The following is a 15,598-nucleotide window of genomic DNA, read 5'->3' on the forward strand; positions in this document are numbered from 1 at the left end:
CTCATCTCATCACCCTTTTCTGGGTCTGAAGCTGCTGTCTCTAAAACTGCCATCTCATTGTGTGTTGTAGCAGTTAGTGCTGGAGAAATCTTGAATAGCTTATGTACAAAATTGTTTTTAAATTTTATATTATTTTGGAACTTTGCTTCTTTGGGGTTGGGGCACACTGGTCACCCCATCTGGCTGTGAGAGCCCTCTACAGTCTGGGCTGGCAGTGTGCTGATCTTTTTTTTTCTTCTTCTTCTGTTGTGGCCTCTCCCGTTGCAGAGCACAGGCTCTGGACGCGCAGGCTCAGCGGCCATGGCTCACGGGCCCAGCCGCTCCGCGGCATGTGGGATCTTCCCGGTCCAGGGCACGAACCCATGTCCTCTGCATCGGCAAGCAGACTCTCAACCACTGCGCCACCAGGGAAGCCCTGTGCTGATCTTTTAAAGTTTCTTTCCCTACCCAATCTCCCCTTTTTGGTGAGGGTTCAGTGAGGTCAGTTAGGTGTGCATCCTACAGCTTAACTGGCTTAAAATGTACTCCCCTTTGGTGTGGTCTCTTTTGGGGCCAACTGGGGAAAGAAAAAACAATAGTATAACTGTTTAGATACTGAAATTGATAAATGTCTTTTTGAAATAAAGAACCAGTCCCTCCAAAAAAAAAAAAAAAAAAAAAGATACAACAATGTCAAACCGTGTTGATCAACCAACATATTCAGTTTTGCACCTAAAAGTTCTGGGGAAAAAAAATTGAGACAAAAATCTAATTCAGGACTTCCCTAGTGGTCCAGTGGTTAAGAATCTGCCTTCCAATGCAGGGGATGTGGGTTCGATCCCCGGTCAGGGAACTAAGATCCCACATGCCACAGGGCAACTAACCCTGCACACTCTAGAGCCTGCGTGCCGCACTACTGAGCCTGTGTGGCACAACTAGAGAGCCCGCTCGCTGCAACTACTGAACCCATGCACACCAGAGCCCACTCGCTGCACTAAAAGATCCCACATGCCACAACAAAGATCCCACATGCCACAACTAAGACCCGACAGAGCCAAATAAATAAATAAATAAATATTTTTACATCTATTTCTTTAATTTAAAAAAAAAGAAAAAATACTGTAGTTCTGCTTTCTGCAAGTAACATTTCAAATAGGATTTTTTTAAAAAATCAGGGAACGTCATCCTATAAAAGTGAATTTTCTATAAAAATAATGATTGATAGCTTATTCTAGGAATTTTGTTAAAAAAAAAACACATCAAAAAAAAAACCACATCCTATTTCTTTTTTTCTTTTTTGGCCTCGCTATGAGGCTTGCAGGATCTTAAGTTCCCTGACCAGGGATTGCCCCTGGGCCGCAGCAGTGAAAGCACCCAGTCCTAACCACTGGACCACTAGGGAATCCCAAAACACATCCTACGTATTTAGAAGAAAGTTAATAAAATAGGTTAATATCCCTTCTCTTAGCTTATCAATTAGAATATATCAAGTGTTGGGAATTCCCTGGTGGCGCAGTGGTTGGGAATCCGTCTGCCAGTGCAGGAGACACGGGTTTGAGCCCTAGACCAGGAAGATCCCACATGCTGCAGAGCAGCTAAGCCCACGCGCCACAACTACTGAGCCTGCGCTCTGGAGCCGGCGAGCTGCAACTACTGAGCCCGTGTGCCCCAACTACTGAAGCCCGCGTGCCTAGAGCCCATGCTCCACAACAGGAGAGGCCACCGCAATGAGAAGCCCCGCACCGCAGCAAAGGGTAGCCCCTCGTTCGACACTAGAGTAAGCCTGCGTGCAGCAGCAGAGACCCAATGCAGCCAAAAATCAATTAATTAATTTTAAAAAATAATAATATATCAAGTGTTCTTAAATTCATTATTTGGATTTTCTAATCATGTTAAATTTCCCCACTTAGCCAACTTGACCTCTGACCCACTCAAGGCCTTTCTGGAACTCCTGTGGCCCCTCTTCCCAAGGCTACCTCCTTCTCATCCTTTAGGCCTCAACTTCAATGTCCTTAAAGTCCTTCACTCCCTATCCAAAGGAAGCAACCTCTGTTATTCTCTTTGTCAAGGCTCTTGCTTATTTCCTTTCTAGAAGTTAACACCATTTATCGCTATTTTCTTTACACCCGTTAACTCATCTTTTCATGTGTCTCCCTCATGAGAACAGAGACCCTGCGTGGGCAGAGACCATGTGCATATTGGTTACTGTTGTACCTGAGCCTAGCATAGTGCCTGCTACATAACACGTGCTCAAGAAATATTTGTTTAATTAATTACTTAAAATGAGATCTCTCATATCCCTTCAGAAATAAAGGTCCTATGTAAATATTTAGTAATTAATTAGCCTATTGCAGTTCCTTTTTATCAATACTCCATCCAAACTGCCACTCTCTGAAATTACAGAGACTGATCTCTCACAGTTCAGTCACCCTCAGTCCCCTAAGGACTGCTAGTATGTTAACGACTCTTTGAGAAAGCAGAGGGGCAGGGAGAAGGTGAGAATGTGGGGGAGGGGACTGAAGAGTAATATAATGATAAAGAAGTGTGAAATGATCCAGGTTCCAGCTAGATGTCTAACCCAGGCATTTAAGTTACTTAACCACAGTGTGCTTCACAACAATCCATGATGCATCTACCTTAAAGGTTGAAGGTACTGTGAGGCTCAAGAGAGGTGACAAACGTGAATCCCCAGATTATATGCTTCCAGAGCACCATGCTCTGATGTTTGTAAATTTAGCACAGATGCAATTTTCCTTCTGCTTGTGGAATTATTTAGCTCATGTCCATCTCCACTACTAGACCTATCTTGTTCATCTTTCAATTCCTAAAAGTGCATATCTAAAAGCAGCAGGTCCTCAGAAATATTTGTAAAATGAATGAATCAAAGTACTTTGTAAACAGTAAAGCCATGTACCAGTATTAACATCAGACATCTGAGAAATTAATTAATTCAAAAAATGTTTACTTAACTATGTGCCAGCCACTACTCTAAGGCACTTGGGATGCATTAGTGAACAGAAAAGATCACTACACACATAGAGCTTACATTCTAGTTTGGGAAAACAGGCAATGAAAATATAGGCACAACTCATTTTATTGCACTTCGGTTCACTGCACTTCTCAGATATTGTGTTTTTTACAAATCAATGGTTTATGGCAACACTCGGTGGAGCAAGTCTATGCCATTTTTCCAATAGCATTTGCTTACTTCGTGTCTGTCACATTTTGGTAAATCTTGCAGTATTTCAAACTTTTTCATTATTATGATATTTGTTATGGCAACCTATGATCAGTGATGTTTAATATTATTTTATGAAGGCTCACTGAAGGCTCAGATGATAGCTAGCAATTTTTAGCAATGAAGTATTTTTCAATTAGGCATGTACATCTTTTTTAGACATAAGGTACACTTAATAGACTACAGTATGGTATAAACACTACTTTTATATGCACTGGGAAACTAAAAAATTCATGTGACTCGTTTTACTGCAATATCTGCTTCATTGCAGTGATATGAACTGAACCCACAATATCTGAGGTATGCCTGTAAACACATTAATTAAGTATATTTGAAGGTGATAAATGATGTGGGGGAAAAAAGCAAGGTATGGGGGGGCTGTAAACAACCAGACAGTCCTAAGGTGGGTGCATATGAGAAATAGCCAAGAGGGTCCAGTGGTTAGGACTTGGTGCTTCACTGTCATGGCCCTGGGTTCAATCCCTGGTCATGGAACTAAGATCCTGCAAGACAGGTGGCGCAGCCAAAAAAAAGAAGAGAGAGAGAAACAGGCAAGAAAGAGCTTACTGCACTTAGAGCTGAATGAACAAAGCAGGCAGCAGCCAGAGAATACAGGTCTCATAGGGCAATATTTCTCCTTGAATCCTAGTTAACTTTCCAAATAAGCTGATGCAGTGAACAGTGTGGAATTGCCTAAATTCTTTTTTTTTAAGTTAGTTAGTTAGTTAGTTAGTTAGTTAGTTAGTTATGTATGTATGTATGTATGTATGTATGTATTTACTTACTTATTTAATTTATTTATTTATTTTGGCCATGCGTGGCTTGCAGGATCTTACTTCCCCAACTAGGGATGGAACCTGGGCCCCAGCAGTGAAAGCACCGAGTCCTAACCACTGGACCACCAGGGAATTCCCTGGAATTGCCTAAATTCTTATACCTTACATCAATAATATAAAAGAGAAGCACATCAGGAAGACATCTCAACAGTTCCCACCCACAAACTGACCTAATCCTGAGGCCATTTTCTTCACTTGGTGGTGGTCTCAAATACTATGGAAATTTTTTCAATGCAAGGTCCCCAGGGTATCCCCAAAAGTGAACCAAGACCTCAACGCTCATAAGCCAGGCGTGCCCTTGGCCAGATCTGGTTTCCTGGGACTCAGAACGGGACCAGTCTCCAGATGGTATTTTGGGGGAAAGGTATTAGCTAGACAGCCCCCAACCATTTTAACAATGTGAATTCTCACCAGCTACACAAGTAACCCTCAATCATCAGAAATCTATGGTCCATGTCATTTATGATTGTTTGAGTGCCTCCACTGTAAAAGCTCAGCTACTGCCAACAGTCATAATGCTTCTGATGTCCTGGACACCTGCGATTTGGGACAAACCTTGATGTAAAAGTTTTATTTACTTGGGCCTAAGGTACAAAAAGTCACTTTATAATTATACCAAAACTGTATTCTTATTAGTTAACCTAGTCTAGAATTTTACAAATTCCCTTAAATATCATATTCCCTAACTTCCTCCTTCTCAAGCTGAAAGAGGAAAAAATTAATTCACTAAAAAGGGAGAAACACAAATTATGACTTCAAATATAAAAAGGGACTGAGTTACAGGAGTGACCTGCTCTGAGAAGCTCCAAGCAATTTGAAGAAATCTTACAGGTGTTACATATTCAATATCAACATTTAATATCAGAGGTAATTATAAAAAGCAAAAGAATATTCAGAATCCTGCATAATTCTCTAAGCTGAAATCTCTACTTTCAAAGAGTCTGGAACTTAAAGTAAAATCACCTCTTACGCCCTTTATCCAATTACCCTTCAATGGGCAACAAATATTTCTTAATATTAGAATCAAGAACACTCAGCGTATACCTTGTTGAGTTCTTCTATCCTTCTGATGAGGTACGGATTGCTAGAGGAATTCTCAAAGTAGACATAATCTGTAATTAAAGGAAGTAAAGAGCTTAATCTTTTCAACAGAAAGTTCACATTTGTCAATTTATGACTTTTTATATTAGGTAATTCACATTCAAAATGAAGCACGCCCGTGATTCATTTCCTGGTAAAAGCAAACTGAGTAACGCAGCCTCAATATATTCTCTTTCTTATGTGCTTACCATTCACAGACCCTTATTTTCCTGGCATTTTCATTTCAATTAATGTTTTGTTCAAGTTCTCCTAGACTTCTGTCCCACATGTGTCGCTTCTTTAATAATAAACAAAAAGACACCTCTTATCACTGAGTAGTCAGAGCTGACTGAACATGTGTCTTTCATATGATAACTGCTTCCACATCTTTTCACTCCAATCCAATTTGCCCTGGAGTAGGCTTCTCACATAAAACTATTGACCTAAGACAAATTCAGAGCATCTTGAAAGGCTTAGCAGCCCAAAGTACATTTCAATCACCAACTTAAAAAAAAATCAGGTGAGCAGAGCAGAAGCACATTGACAAACCCTTTCACAGCTCTGTCTAGGAAGATGAGGGGACGACAAAGGAGAGGGGTCACTTTTTGAGAGGCAGAGCTCTGTGGAGGTGATACCAGCCGTTTTAATACCATATTTACCATATTTAATCCAGATCCATTTAGGGTCTCGTTATAAAGCAATTGCTGCAGCCTTTCAACAAAAAGGATATAAATTTTCAAGTGTGGTTTTTCCTCTCATCTAATAAGCTCACTGGAAACTTCCCACTGTGTGTTTATTTGAGAGGCTGGGCTGCAGTGTTATTGTCTACCTTAGTGGCTCTCTCCCGTCTCCCTTCTGCAAAGTGGCCTCATTTAGCCAGGCCGTTCCCACCACCATCCATCAAGGAGCTCGGCTAATGAGCAGAGAAGAGCCAGTCTTACACACAAACACGTCACTTATCTGAATTATTATTTTACCAGGAAAGAGGGAGGAGGGCGTCTTGAGTAGGGAGAAAGTTTGTTTGACCTTATTTCTCTCTTCTGCAGAAGGCTGGGAAGGAGGCAGACAGCAGAGCAAACGTCCAGGCAGAGCTCCACTCCCCACCCCAGGCTGCGGTGCCCCGGCCCCTCTAAGCCCCACTCCTGGGGGGGCTGGACAAGAAACGTAAGGGAGAGGGACGAAGGAGAGGTGCAGGGCCCTGTCCCCGCAAACAGGCCTATCCAGCTGTGCCCCTGGCTGGGACCCCATCGCCCCCACCCACACCCCCAATGAAGGGGAGCAGTAGAGATGTCCCTCCACTCTCTCCAAACCCCCAACGCCTAGAAGCCACGCGAGGAAAGACCACCCTCTTAGGGGGCTCGACGGCCCCTGACCCCCATGGGGGTTTCACGGGTTGAGGTGGGGTGGCGTCTGATAATTCATACCCCCAAGTACAGGCCTGGCCTCAAACCCTGGTTGGGATGCGGGGGTGTGGATGGGCCCCGGCCCCTTGTGGGCCACGGTGGGGGAGGGGGGAGGGGAGGGGGGCAGCCCCGGCCCCCTCCGCAGGCCCCCAGCCCCATGCGCCCTCAGCCCGGGCGCCCGTGGCTCCCAGCGGTTAGGGTGAACTCGCCCCTACCCCCCACTCCCGGAGCCCGCTCCCAGACGGGCCGGGTCGGGCCGAGCCTTCCTACCTCCGACCCGGTACATGTTGGCCGCCATGTCCGCCCGCCCGCCCGCGGAGCCCGAGCCGAGCCCCGCCCGCTGCCGCCGCCACTGCCGCCGCCGCCGCCGCCTCAGCCCCGGCCGCCGCCGCCGCCGCCGCCGCCGCCGCCGCGCCTAGCCGCGGGGGGGAGGGGAGGGAGGGAACAAGGGGAGGGGGAAGTGAAGGGGAGGGGGAAGTGAAGGGGAGGGGACGCCGAGGGGTGGGAGCAGGTGCCCGCCCCCAGCGCTGGGCTAGCGAGGCCGAGTTCCCGGCCCCCTGGGAGGCCGGAGCGCTTGGGGCCAGCAGGGAATTGGGGAGGGGAGGCGGCTTGGGGGACCTAACTGGAAGTGGAGGGTGTACCAGCGTACCCCGGCACCTGCCCACCCCGAGACAGGGCTTCCTCCCCGCTTCTGTCCCTGGAGAGACCCAGTCTGTGTGACCTCGAGCACGTGAGCCCCTGTCTCGGTGCAAACACTTGGATGCAAATAAGTGCTCGCAGCAGGGCGCCTTCCTCGTGGTGATGTTAATGCGGCGGGCCTGGAGCCGGCAGGCCCTGGAGCCAGGAGGACCCCAGGTGCCTGCAGCTTCTCCGGGCAGAGACTTATCTGGGGACAAGGCTAGAAAAACAGGCCCCTTCCAAGTCTACCGTAACTACGTTGTCAGGTCTATCCGCGTTCACCCCAAAACCGAGCTGAATAAAACCTATTTCCCCACACCTGGAGGCCTTGCCTCTAGACAGGCTTGCAGTGCAGCCCGGCTGGGAGAAGAGACCATTAGAGGAGGGGGGCTTCCTTTGCCCTTACAGGAACAGGACCCTACAGTTCATCATCACCAGAGCCCCTCAAAAAAGAGATCGTGCCAATCAGCTTACTGTTGATGGACTGTTAACTGGTTATGTACCTAAAGCTTTTAAAGTTATTGTTTTCCCATGCGAGTTCTCTAGACAACCCCTGTTTTCTCAGCCTTCATACCCTCACAGGAACAAAGAACCAAGTAGAGTTGAATCTGAGCTGGCTCTCCCCCAAAATGAACACAAACAACTTTCTTGAGAGAAGCCAATCCATTCCAAACTACTCCCAGACGTTGCTGTAAAATACACATGAAGATGATCCCTTACTGTTGTAGGTTGTTTGGAGTTTCTGGTGCTTTACAGCTGTGTGTTGTTGACTCTGGGTTTGGGGTCTGTGCAGGGATGGGAAGTGTCCCCAGAAAAGAAGATTGTGTTTTGTTTGTCTGGTGATGGCATTTGTGACGGTCCATTATCACAAATTACTGAGGTGAAAAAAATAATTTTCTAGATAGCTGAGGGAAAGTAAAAAATAAAATAAAAAATAAAGTACCTTTGCCTGAATTACCTTGATTGTGTGACCCAAGTTTCTTTAAGTATAAAACGGGGGCACACTAATTCCACTTCACAGATGGGGTAAGGATCAATTGTGATATCTTAAAATGCTTTGTAGGGCTTCCCTGGTGGAGCAGTGGTTGGGAGTCCGCCTGCCGATGCAGGGGACACGGGTTCGTGCCCCGGTCCGGGAAGATCCCACATGCCACGGAGCAGCTGAGCCCGTGAGCCATGGCCGCTGAGCCTGTGCTTCCGGAGCCTGTGCTCTGCAATGGGAAAGGCCACAACAGTGAGAGGCCCGTGTACCGCAAAAAAAAAAAAAAAAATGCTTTGTAAACCATTCAGCATAGAGTACTATGCAAATACAGGTGTCTGTTGCTTTTTTTTAACTCAAGAAACCCAGATTCCCAAAGGTTTTATGCCATGAGTCAAACTGTGATCCTGCATCAGCTCTTTTGACCTAGAGAAAAAAGCAGAAGTGTTTTGTTATGCACACTGCATAACTGTTATTTCTCATAACCCTTTTACTGGAGATCCCACGGAAAACATATTGTGACGTATCTGACATCACTCTCTCCGTTTCTGAGCTGACACATAAATAGGTTGAATAATTTAGCTGGAGTCAAACCATAAACTGGCAGCAGTATTGGGATAATTCAACCCTTTCCTTTGGCCTAGAAATCTCTTAACCAGGAAGAATTTCTCCAAGTGAAAAGGCCACCTGGAAACCATAAACTGCAAAGGAATAATAGATCACAAGCTCTACTAAGGGGTTTTCCCATTATTTTTGAATAAATGAGCAATTTCTCCCCTTCAAAATATTTCTGTTTCTGTTAGTTCCTTGTCTCATTTCCACAATTTTGTGCACCTTACCAGGTACTAACCACAATAAATGGGCAAAAAGTGCCAAGAAAACTCCCTCCATTCGTACCTACCTCCTCCCCTTATCCAGAAGCCCCAAGCCCACGCCCTCCATGAAAGGGCTCAGATTTTGGGGGAAGGGGATGAGTAGTAGGAGGTAATGATGGTGGCAGAACCCAGGCTCCTCCTTCCTCTAGATTCTGTGTAGTTTATTTTTGTTAATTTATTTTATTTATTTATTTATTTAGGGCTGCATTGGGTCTTTGTTGTTGTGTGTGGGCTTTCTCTAGTTGCGGCGAGCAGGGGCTCCTCTTCGTTGCGGTGTGCAGGCCTCTCATTGCGGTGGCTTCTCCTGTTGCGGAGCATAGGCTCTATAGCGCAGGCTCAGTAGTTGTGGCACACAGGCTCAGTAGTTGTGACTCACGGGCTCTAGAGCGCAGGCTCAGTAGTTGTGGCGCACGGGCTTAGTTGCTCTGCGGCATGTGGGATCTTCCCAGACCAGGGCTCAAACCCGTGTCCCCTGCATTGGCAGGCGGATTCTTTTTTTTTTTTAATAAATTTATTTATTTTTAGCTGCATTGGGTCTTCGTTGCTGTGCATGGTCTTTCTCTAGTGGAGGCGAGCAGGGGCTACTCTTCGTTATGGCGTGCGGTCTTCTTGTTTTGGTGGCTTCTCTTGTTGTAGAGCACGGGCTCTAGGCGCGTGGGCTTCAGTAGTTGTGGCATGCAGATTCAGTAGTTGTGGCTCACGGGCTCTAGAGCGCAGGCTCAGTCATGGGCTTTGTTGCTCTGTGGCGTGTGGGACCTTCCCAGACCAGGGCTCGAACCCATGTCCCCTGCATTGGCAGGTGGGTTCTTAACCACTGTGCCACGAGGGAAGCCCAGATTCTGTGTGTTTAACCTCTTTCATCTCCAGATCCTGGGCCAGTGTCTTCTACATAATAGGTGCTCAATATCTGAAAGAATAAGTGCCTGTGAATGATGGGCTCAACATAGAGAACCAGGTGCAGAGTTGAATGCAGGGACTTTGTCTAGGAAACTTTTATACCTCCTAATATCAAAGAGGTATGCACATAAGAGAGTTCAGCAAATGTCTCTAGATTGGAAAAAGAAAAAAAACATACAAAGAAGAGTGGAAACGCCTGTGCCTTCAAAGAAAGCAAAGGCACTTCTACCTCCTCAGGCTGCATGGCTCAGATCACAAACTTGTCATCAATCAGCCCAAACTTCACTCCTAGTTTAACTGTTCAGCTTTAACACCTTGAGCAAGTTGCTTAACACCTCAGATCCTCAAGTTCTACAAATCATGACTAGTGATTGACACCTATGGCGAATGCTTATGCTAAAAAGTGAAATATACAATGTGTTGGGCACATGTTAAGCTTCATACTTATATGTCACTTCTCTCTAATCCAGCCATCCTCATTACTAAGAAAGAGGGGTCTCTCGGATCATGCCAGAAACCCCAGGGAAAATCCAGCCTCCGCAAGGGTAAAATTTCCTGGCATGGCCGTTGTGATTAAAGAACCACGATAAGGGATTGCCAAAAGGCCCAGAATCTTCCCTGTGCAGTCCCCAGCATCCCACAGCTTAGCTGAAAAAAAGTGGATGCTGTAAGAAAGCTATAGATAAGACAGAGGGTTGGTTTTTGTCTCAACATCAGGATGGAATTTTTATACATGCAAAAAAAAATAAGGGCTGGCCAGAGTCTGGGAACTTTCTGATATTGAACTCAAGAAAGCAGCCTGGGGGTCTAGAATGTAATTAATCTGAAACCAGATGCCAGTCTTTAGATAAGTACCATATCTTGTCCTTTGTGTTTTCTTTGGTTTCTCTCTCTCTCTCTCTTTCCCTTTTCTTTCATTAACTTATGTGTTATTTAGTAAAACTTCTTTTGGAAAAAGGCCTGTCTCTCTCAGCTATTCCAAGGTGGTCCTGGGTTTTACAAGCAGATGACTGTATTCCAGAAGAAAGCAAGAATCAAAGCAATGGAGCCCCTAAGGGAAAGGAAACCAGAGTTGGAGTTTCCTAGCTTCTTTAGCCATGGAGCTTCTCCTTCCATTGATCCCCTGTGCAAAAAACATGAAACCCAGGACCAGTCCCAGATCTTGATTTTTGGAAGTGTGTGTTTTAGGATTCCATGGCTCTCTCATGTCCTCAGAGAGGAGTTAGCTCAGCCATTTGGTTGCATCCACAAGGAGGTTCCTTCTCTAGCGACAACATTGCCTCCAAATACTGGAAAAGGGACTGGAAATCACTGGAAACCTGGAAGGGTAACCTAATTGACCTAAGTGCTCTTTTTTTTTTTTTATTTTATTTATTCATTCATTCATTCATTTATTTATGGCTGTGTTGGGTCTTCGTTTCTGTGCGTGGGCTTTCTCCAGTTGTGGCGAGCGGGGGCCACTCTTCATCGCGGTGTGCGGGCCTCTCACTATCGCGGCCTCTCTTGTTGCGGAGCACAGGCTCCAGACGCGCAGGCTCGGTAGTTGTGGTGCACGGGCCTAGTTGCTCCACGGCATGTGGGATCTTCCCAGACCAGGGCTCGAACCCGTGTCCCCTGCATTGGCAGGCAGACTCTCAACCACTGCGCCACCAGGGAAGCCCAGTGCTCTTGTTTTTTTAATCTGTAAAGTGCTGGAGTGCTGTGGATTTGAATTGGCGATGATGACAGCACAGGGTGTGGGGTCAGGAAATAGAATCCTAAAAGGCAATGGGAAGTGTTGAAGGGATACAACAGGGAGTGTTTGTAGGAATGACTCAGATAGCAGCAAAGAAAGTGGATTGGAGAGGCTGGAGAGTCGAGGCTGTGAGATTAGTCGGCAGGTTGGTGCAAAGGGATGATGACCTAGAGTAGAGGCAGTGGGATATGAGAGATGTAGATGGGTTTGAGAGAGACTTAGGGGGTGGGAGCTACAGAATCTGGTGCCTTTGGGGAGGTTTGGAGTAAATGTGTAGCATCTGGTTATCAGCAAGTGGGTGGAGAGAGGTGTGATTCAGTGAGTAGAAAGTACAGGAGGGGAGGCAAGTTGGGGGGAAGAGGGATGCTTGACAGGTTCAGTTTTAGACAAGTTGTGTGCAAGGTGCCTTTTGAGGGACTTCCCCGGCGGTTCAGTGGTTAAGACTCCACACTTCCAACGTGCTTCCAATGCTGGGGGCGTGGGTTTGACCCCTGGTCGGGGAACTAAGAACCCACATGCCGGTGGCACAACCAAAAAAAAGAGGTGCCGGGCTTCCCTGGTGGCGCAGTGGTTGACAGTCCGCCTGCCAATGCAGGGAACGCGGGTTCGTGCCCCGGTCCGGGAAGATCCCACATGCCGTGGAGCGGCTGGGCCCGTGAGCCATGGCCGCTGAGCCTGTGCGTCCGGAGCCTGTGCTCTGCAACAGGAGAGGCCACAACAGTAAGAGGCCCGCGTACCGCAAAAAAAAAAAAAAGAGGTGCCTTTGGAAACATGAAGGTATGTTTCCTTGTTAAGAATGAGGTGTAGGGCTTCCCTGGTGGCGCAGTGGTTGAGAATCTGCCTGCCAATGCAGGGGACACGGGTTCGAGCCCTGGTCTGGGAAGATCCCACATGCCGTGGAGCAACTAGGCCCGTGAGCCACAATTACTGAGCCTGCGCGTCTGGAGCCTGTGCTCTGCAACATGAGAGGCCGCGATGGTGAGAGGCCCGCGCACTGCGATGAAGAGTGGATCCCGCTTGCCACAACTAGAGAAAGCCCTCGCACAGAAATGAAGACCCAACACAGCCATAAATAAATAAAATTTAAAAAAAAAAAAAAAAAAAGAATGAGGTGTAGAACAGACCTGGAGTTTGAGAGATCTGGGCTAGAAATACCCTCTTCTGTGTCACCATCAGCTCAGAGCCAGGTCTGTCTTGTCTGAGGAATAAACCAAACCCTGCCCCCAGGGGAAGAAGCAGGTTCCCTGAGTCCTTCAGCTTGGGAGAAAACTGGTTTAGCCGGTCTAGGTCCAGGAGATCAGAGTCCAGGTCCAAATGTGCAAACAGGCAGGGCACGGGCAAAGAGCCACGCAAGTCACTGACCAAGACAGATGGTGAAGACAAGGGGGAATGCCCAGGGCTGACCTCCCACAGGCAAAATTCTCAGCTGGAGAGAGTTCTGCTCCCAGGATGAAAAAAGCAGCTGGGGTAGGACGGTGGGAGTGGGGGATGAAAAGAACAGGAAGAGAAGGGAAGGGATACAGCCTAATAGAGCAAATCTGCTTATTTCCTAACTTAACCCTCTTGCCTCTAAGATGGTATAGTGGGTTGAATGGTGATCCCCCAAAATATATGTCCACGTGGAATCTGTGAATGTGACCTTATTTAGAAAAAAGGTATTTGCAGATGAAATTAATGATCTGGAGGTAAGATCATCCTGAATTAGGGTTGTCCCTATATCCAACGACAAGTGTCCTTGTGTGAAACAGAAGAAGAGAGGACACAGAGTGAAGAGGAGAAGGCATGTGAAGGTAGAGGCAAAGACTGGTGTTATGAGCTATAAGCCAAGGCAATGCCAAAGGCTGCCAGCAACCAACAGATATTGGGGAAGAGGCGTGGAACAGATTCTCCGTCAAAGCCCCAGAAGGAACTAAGTTTTCTGGCACCTTCATTTCTGGCTTCTGGCATTCAGAACCATGAGGGAATAAATATCTGTTGTTTGAAGCCACCCAAGTTGTGGTAATTTGTTGCGGCAGCCCTAGGAAACTCATACAGACCGTAACCACCCCTTGACTTTAAGTAAACATAGATTCAGCCAGAAAACACTGAGCACTATATACAGAGACTAAGGGACATACAGAGACTAAGCCAAATAAAAGACAGATACGTAGAAGAGGGCCCAGCACCACTCCACTTAAGTCCTGCTCAAATCCTTTAGACAGAGCTCAGTTCATCTCATCTTGGTTTGTCTCTCCTTCTGGCTGACATGGTTGGCTTAGTAGTGCTAAGAGAAAGGAACACCCAGATGCGATGCCCCTCAGCTAAGTGCCAGTGTAAGCATCCCCCAATTTTTTTCTTCCCCAGCACACCTGTGAGCTATCACACATTCCCATGAGCAACAGCAGATTACCAATAAGGTAATGCACCTTTTAACCCCTTAATTGTGTTTCTTTGTCAGGAAGCACTCTGGCTCCTCAGATCCCAATCAATGCCTCTATGGTGGGGAGTAGGGTAGAGGCTACCAAGAATATAAGTCTCGTCTACAAAAGTGCCCTTTTCATTCAACAAGTAGATAATGAGCACTGTTAAAGGCATTGAGGATACACCAGTGAACAAGACAGACAAAGCACCTGGAGCTTATATTCTAGTGGAGAAGACAAAGAATGACCAAGTAAATCAATCCATAGATATGCTAGTATACAACGATAAATGTCCTACAGAAAGTAAATCCGGGTAAAGAAACAAAAAGTTATGATGGTGGTCAGGGAAGGCCTCTTGGACATAAGAACTCAAAAGAGACCTAATGATGGGATGAAGTGAACCACTGGGACGTGTGGGGAGCAACATGCCAGGACAAAGGAACAGCAAGTGCCAATTCCCCAAATCAAGACTCAGCCTGACCTGATCGTGACCTAGGAAGGCCAGTGTGGGTAGGAGATGAGATCAGGGAAGTGAGCAGGGTCCAATCATGTAGGGCCTAGGAGGCCATGGTAAAGTGTTTGAATTTTGTTCTAAGTATAATGGAAAGGTTTTTAACACAGGAGTAACAGGGATCTGATTTATGTTTTTAAAAGATCAACTGGAATATGAAGAACACAAAGTAGAAAGGGGCCAGTCTTGACTTCCAATTCAAAAAAGCATGACTGGAGGGCTTCCCTGGTGGAGCAGTGGCTGAGAGTCTGCCTGCCGATGCAGGGGGACATGGGTTTGTGCCCCGGTCTGGGAAGATCCCACATGCCGCAGAGCAGCTAGGCCCATGAGCCACAGCCGCTGAGCCTGCGTGTCCAGAGCCTGTGCTCCGCAACGGGAGAGGCCACAACAGTGAGTGGCCCGCATACCACACACACACAAAAAAAGCATGACTGGGGACTTCCTTGATGGTCCAGCGGTTAAGACTCTGCGCTTCCACTGCAGGGGGCTCGGGTTGATCCCTGGTCAGGGAACTAAGCTCCCTTGGCCAAAAAAACAAAAAAGCATGACTGTGTTCTCTGGAGGCATCAAACCTCCCTGGGCACAAGGAATTCAAAACTTACCAATCCAAAGTTTATGTGATGGAAAACCAAAACTCCTCCTGTGTTTCATTTGGCATAATAGTGAGAGAGACCCCTTCCAGCTCAAACTGTGGTACTGAGACCTGTACGTAATGGCAACATACACTGGCTACCTTTTAAAATCCTATACCAAATCATATTGGACAACATCTTGTCATGTAGGCTGTAGTTAGTTCCCCTTACACCCAATACTGTCACTGAGTTTTTCCTAGGCCATTCACCTTTCTTTCAGCCACAAGAACCAAGTTCTGAACCAAGTTCAGACCAAGAACTACATCTTGGTCATGGGGAACATGGTAAGACCAGTGAATTCCATGAATATGAGCCACTTACTGCATTTTTTCATGTTAAATAAAGTGTCTTGGTTA

The 15,598-nt window shown here is 46.6% G+C and overlaps 1 protein-coding gene across 2 annotated transcripts in view; it reads right to left on the minus strand.

Annotated features, from left to right (window-relative positions):
• The window catches only part of MTA3 (metastasis associated 1 family member 3), a gene marked incomplete at both ends in the record, with an annotated part of 150,390 nt that extends 143,556 nt beyond the window's left edge, over positions 1 to 6,834 (minus strand). For both annotated transcript variants that reach the window (XM_079720939.1, XM_079720940.1), the window contains 2 exons: positions 5,098 to 5,165; positions 6,807 to 6,834. In XM_079720939.1, coding sequence (XP_079577065.1) covers positions 5,098 to 5,165; positions 6,807 to 6,834 — 96 coding nt within the window. The remainder of the gene's footprint in view (positions 1 to 5,097; positions 5,166 to 6,806) is intronic.
• Between the last annotated feature and the right edge of the window lie 8,764 nt (positions 6,835 to 15,598).

The sequence above is a fragment of the Hyperoodon ampullatus genome (assembly GCF_949752795.1).
Source record: "Hyperoodon ampullatus genome assembly, chromosome: 15".
NCBI lineage: Eukaryota > Metazoa > Chordata > Mammalia > Artiodactyla > Ziphiidae > Hyperoodon > Hyperoodon ampullatus.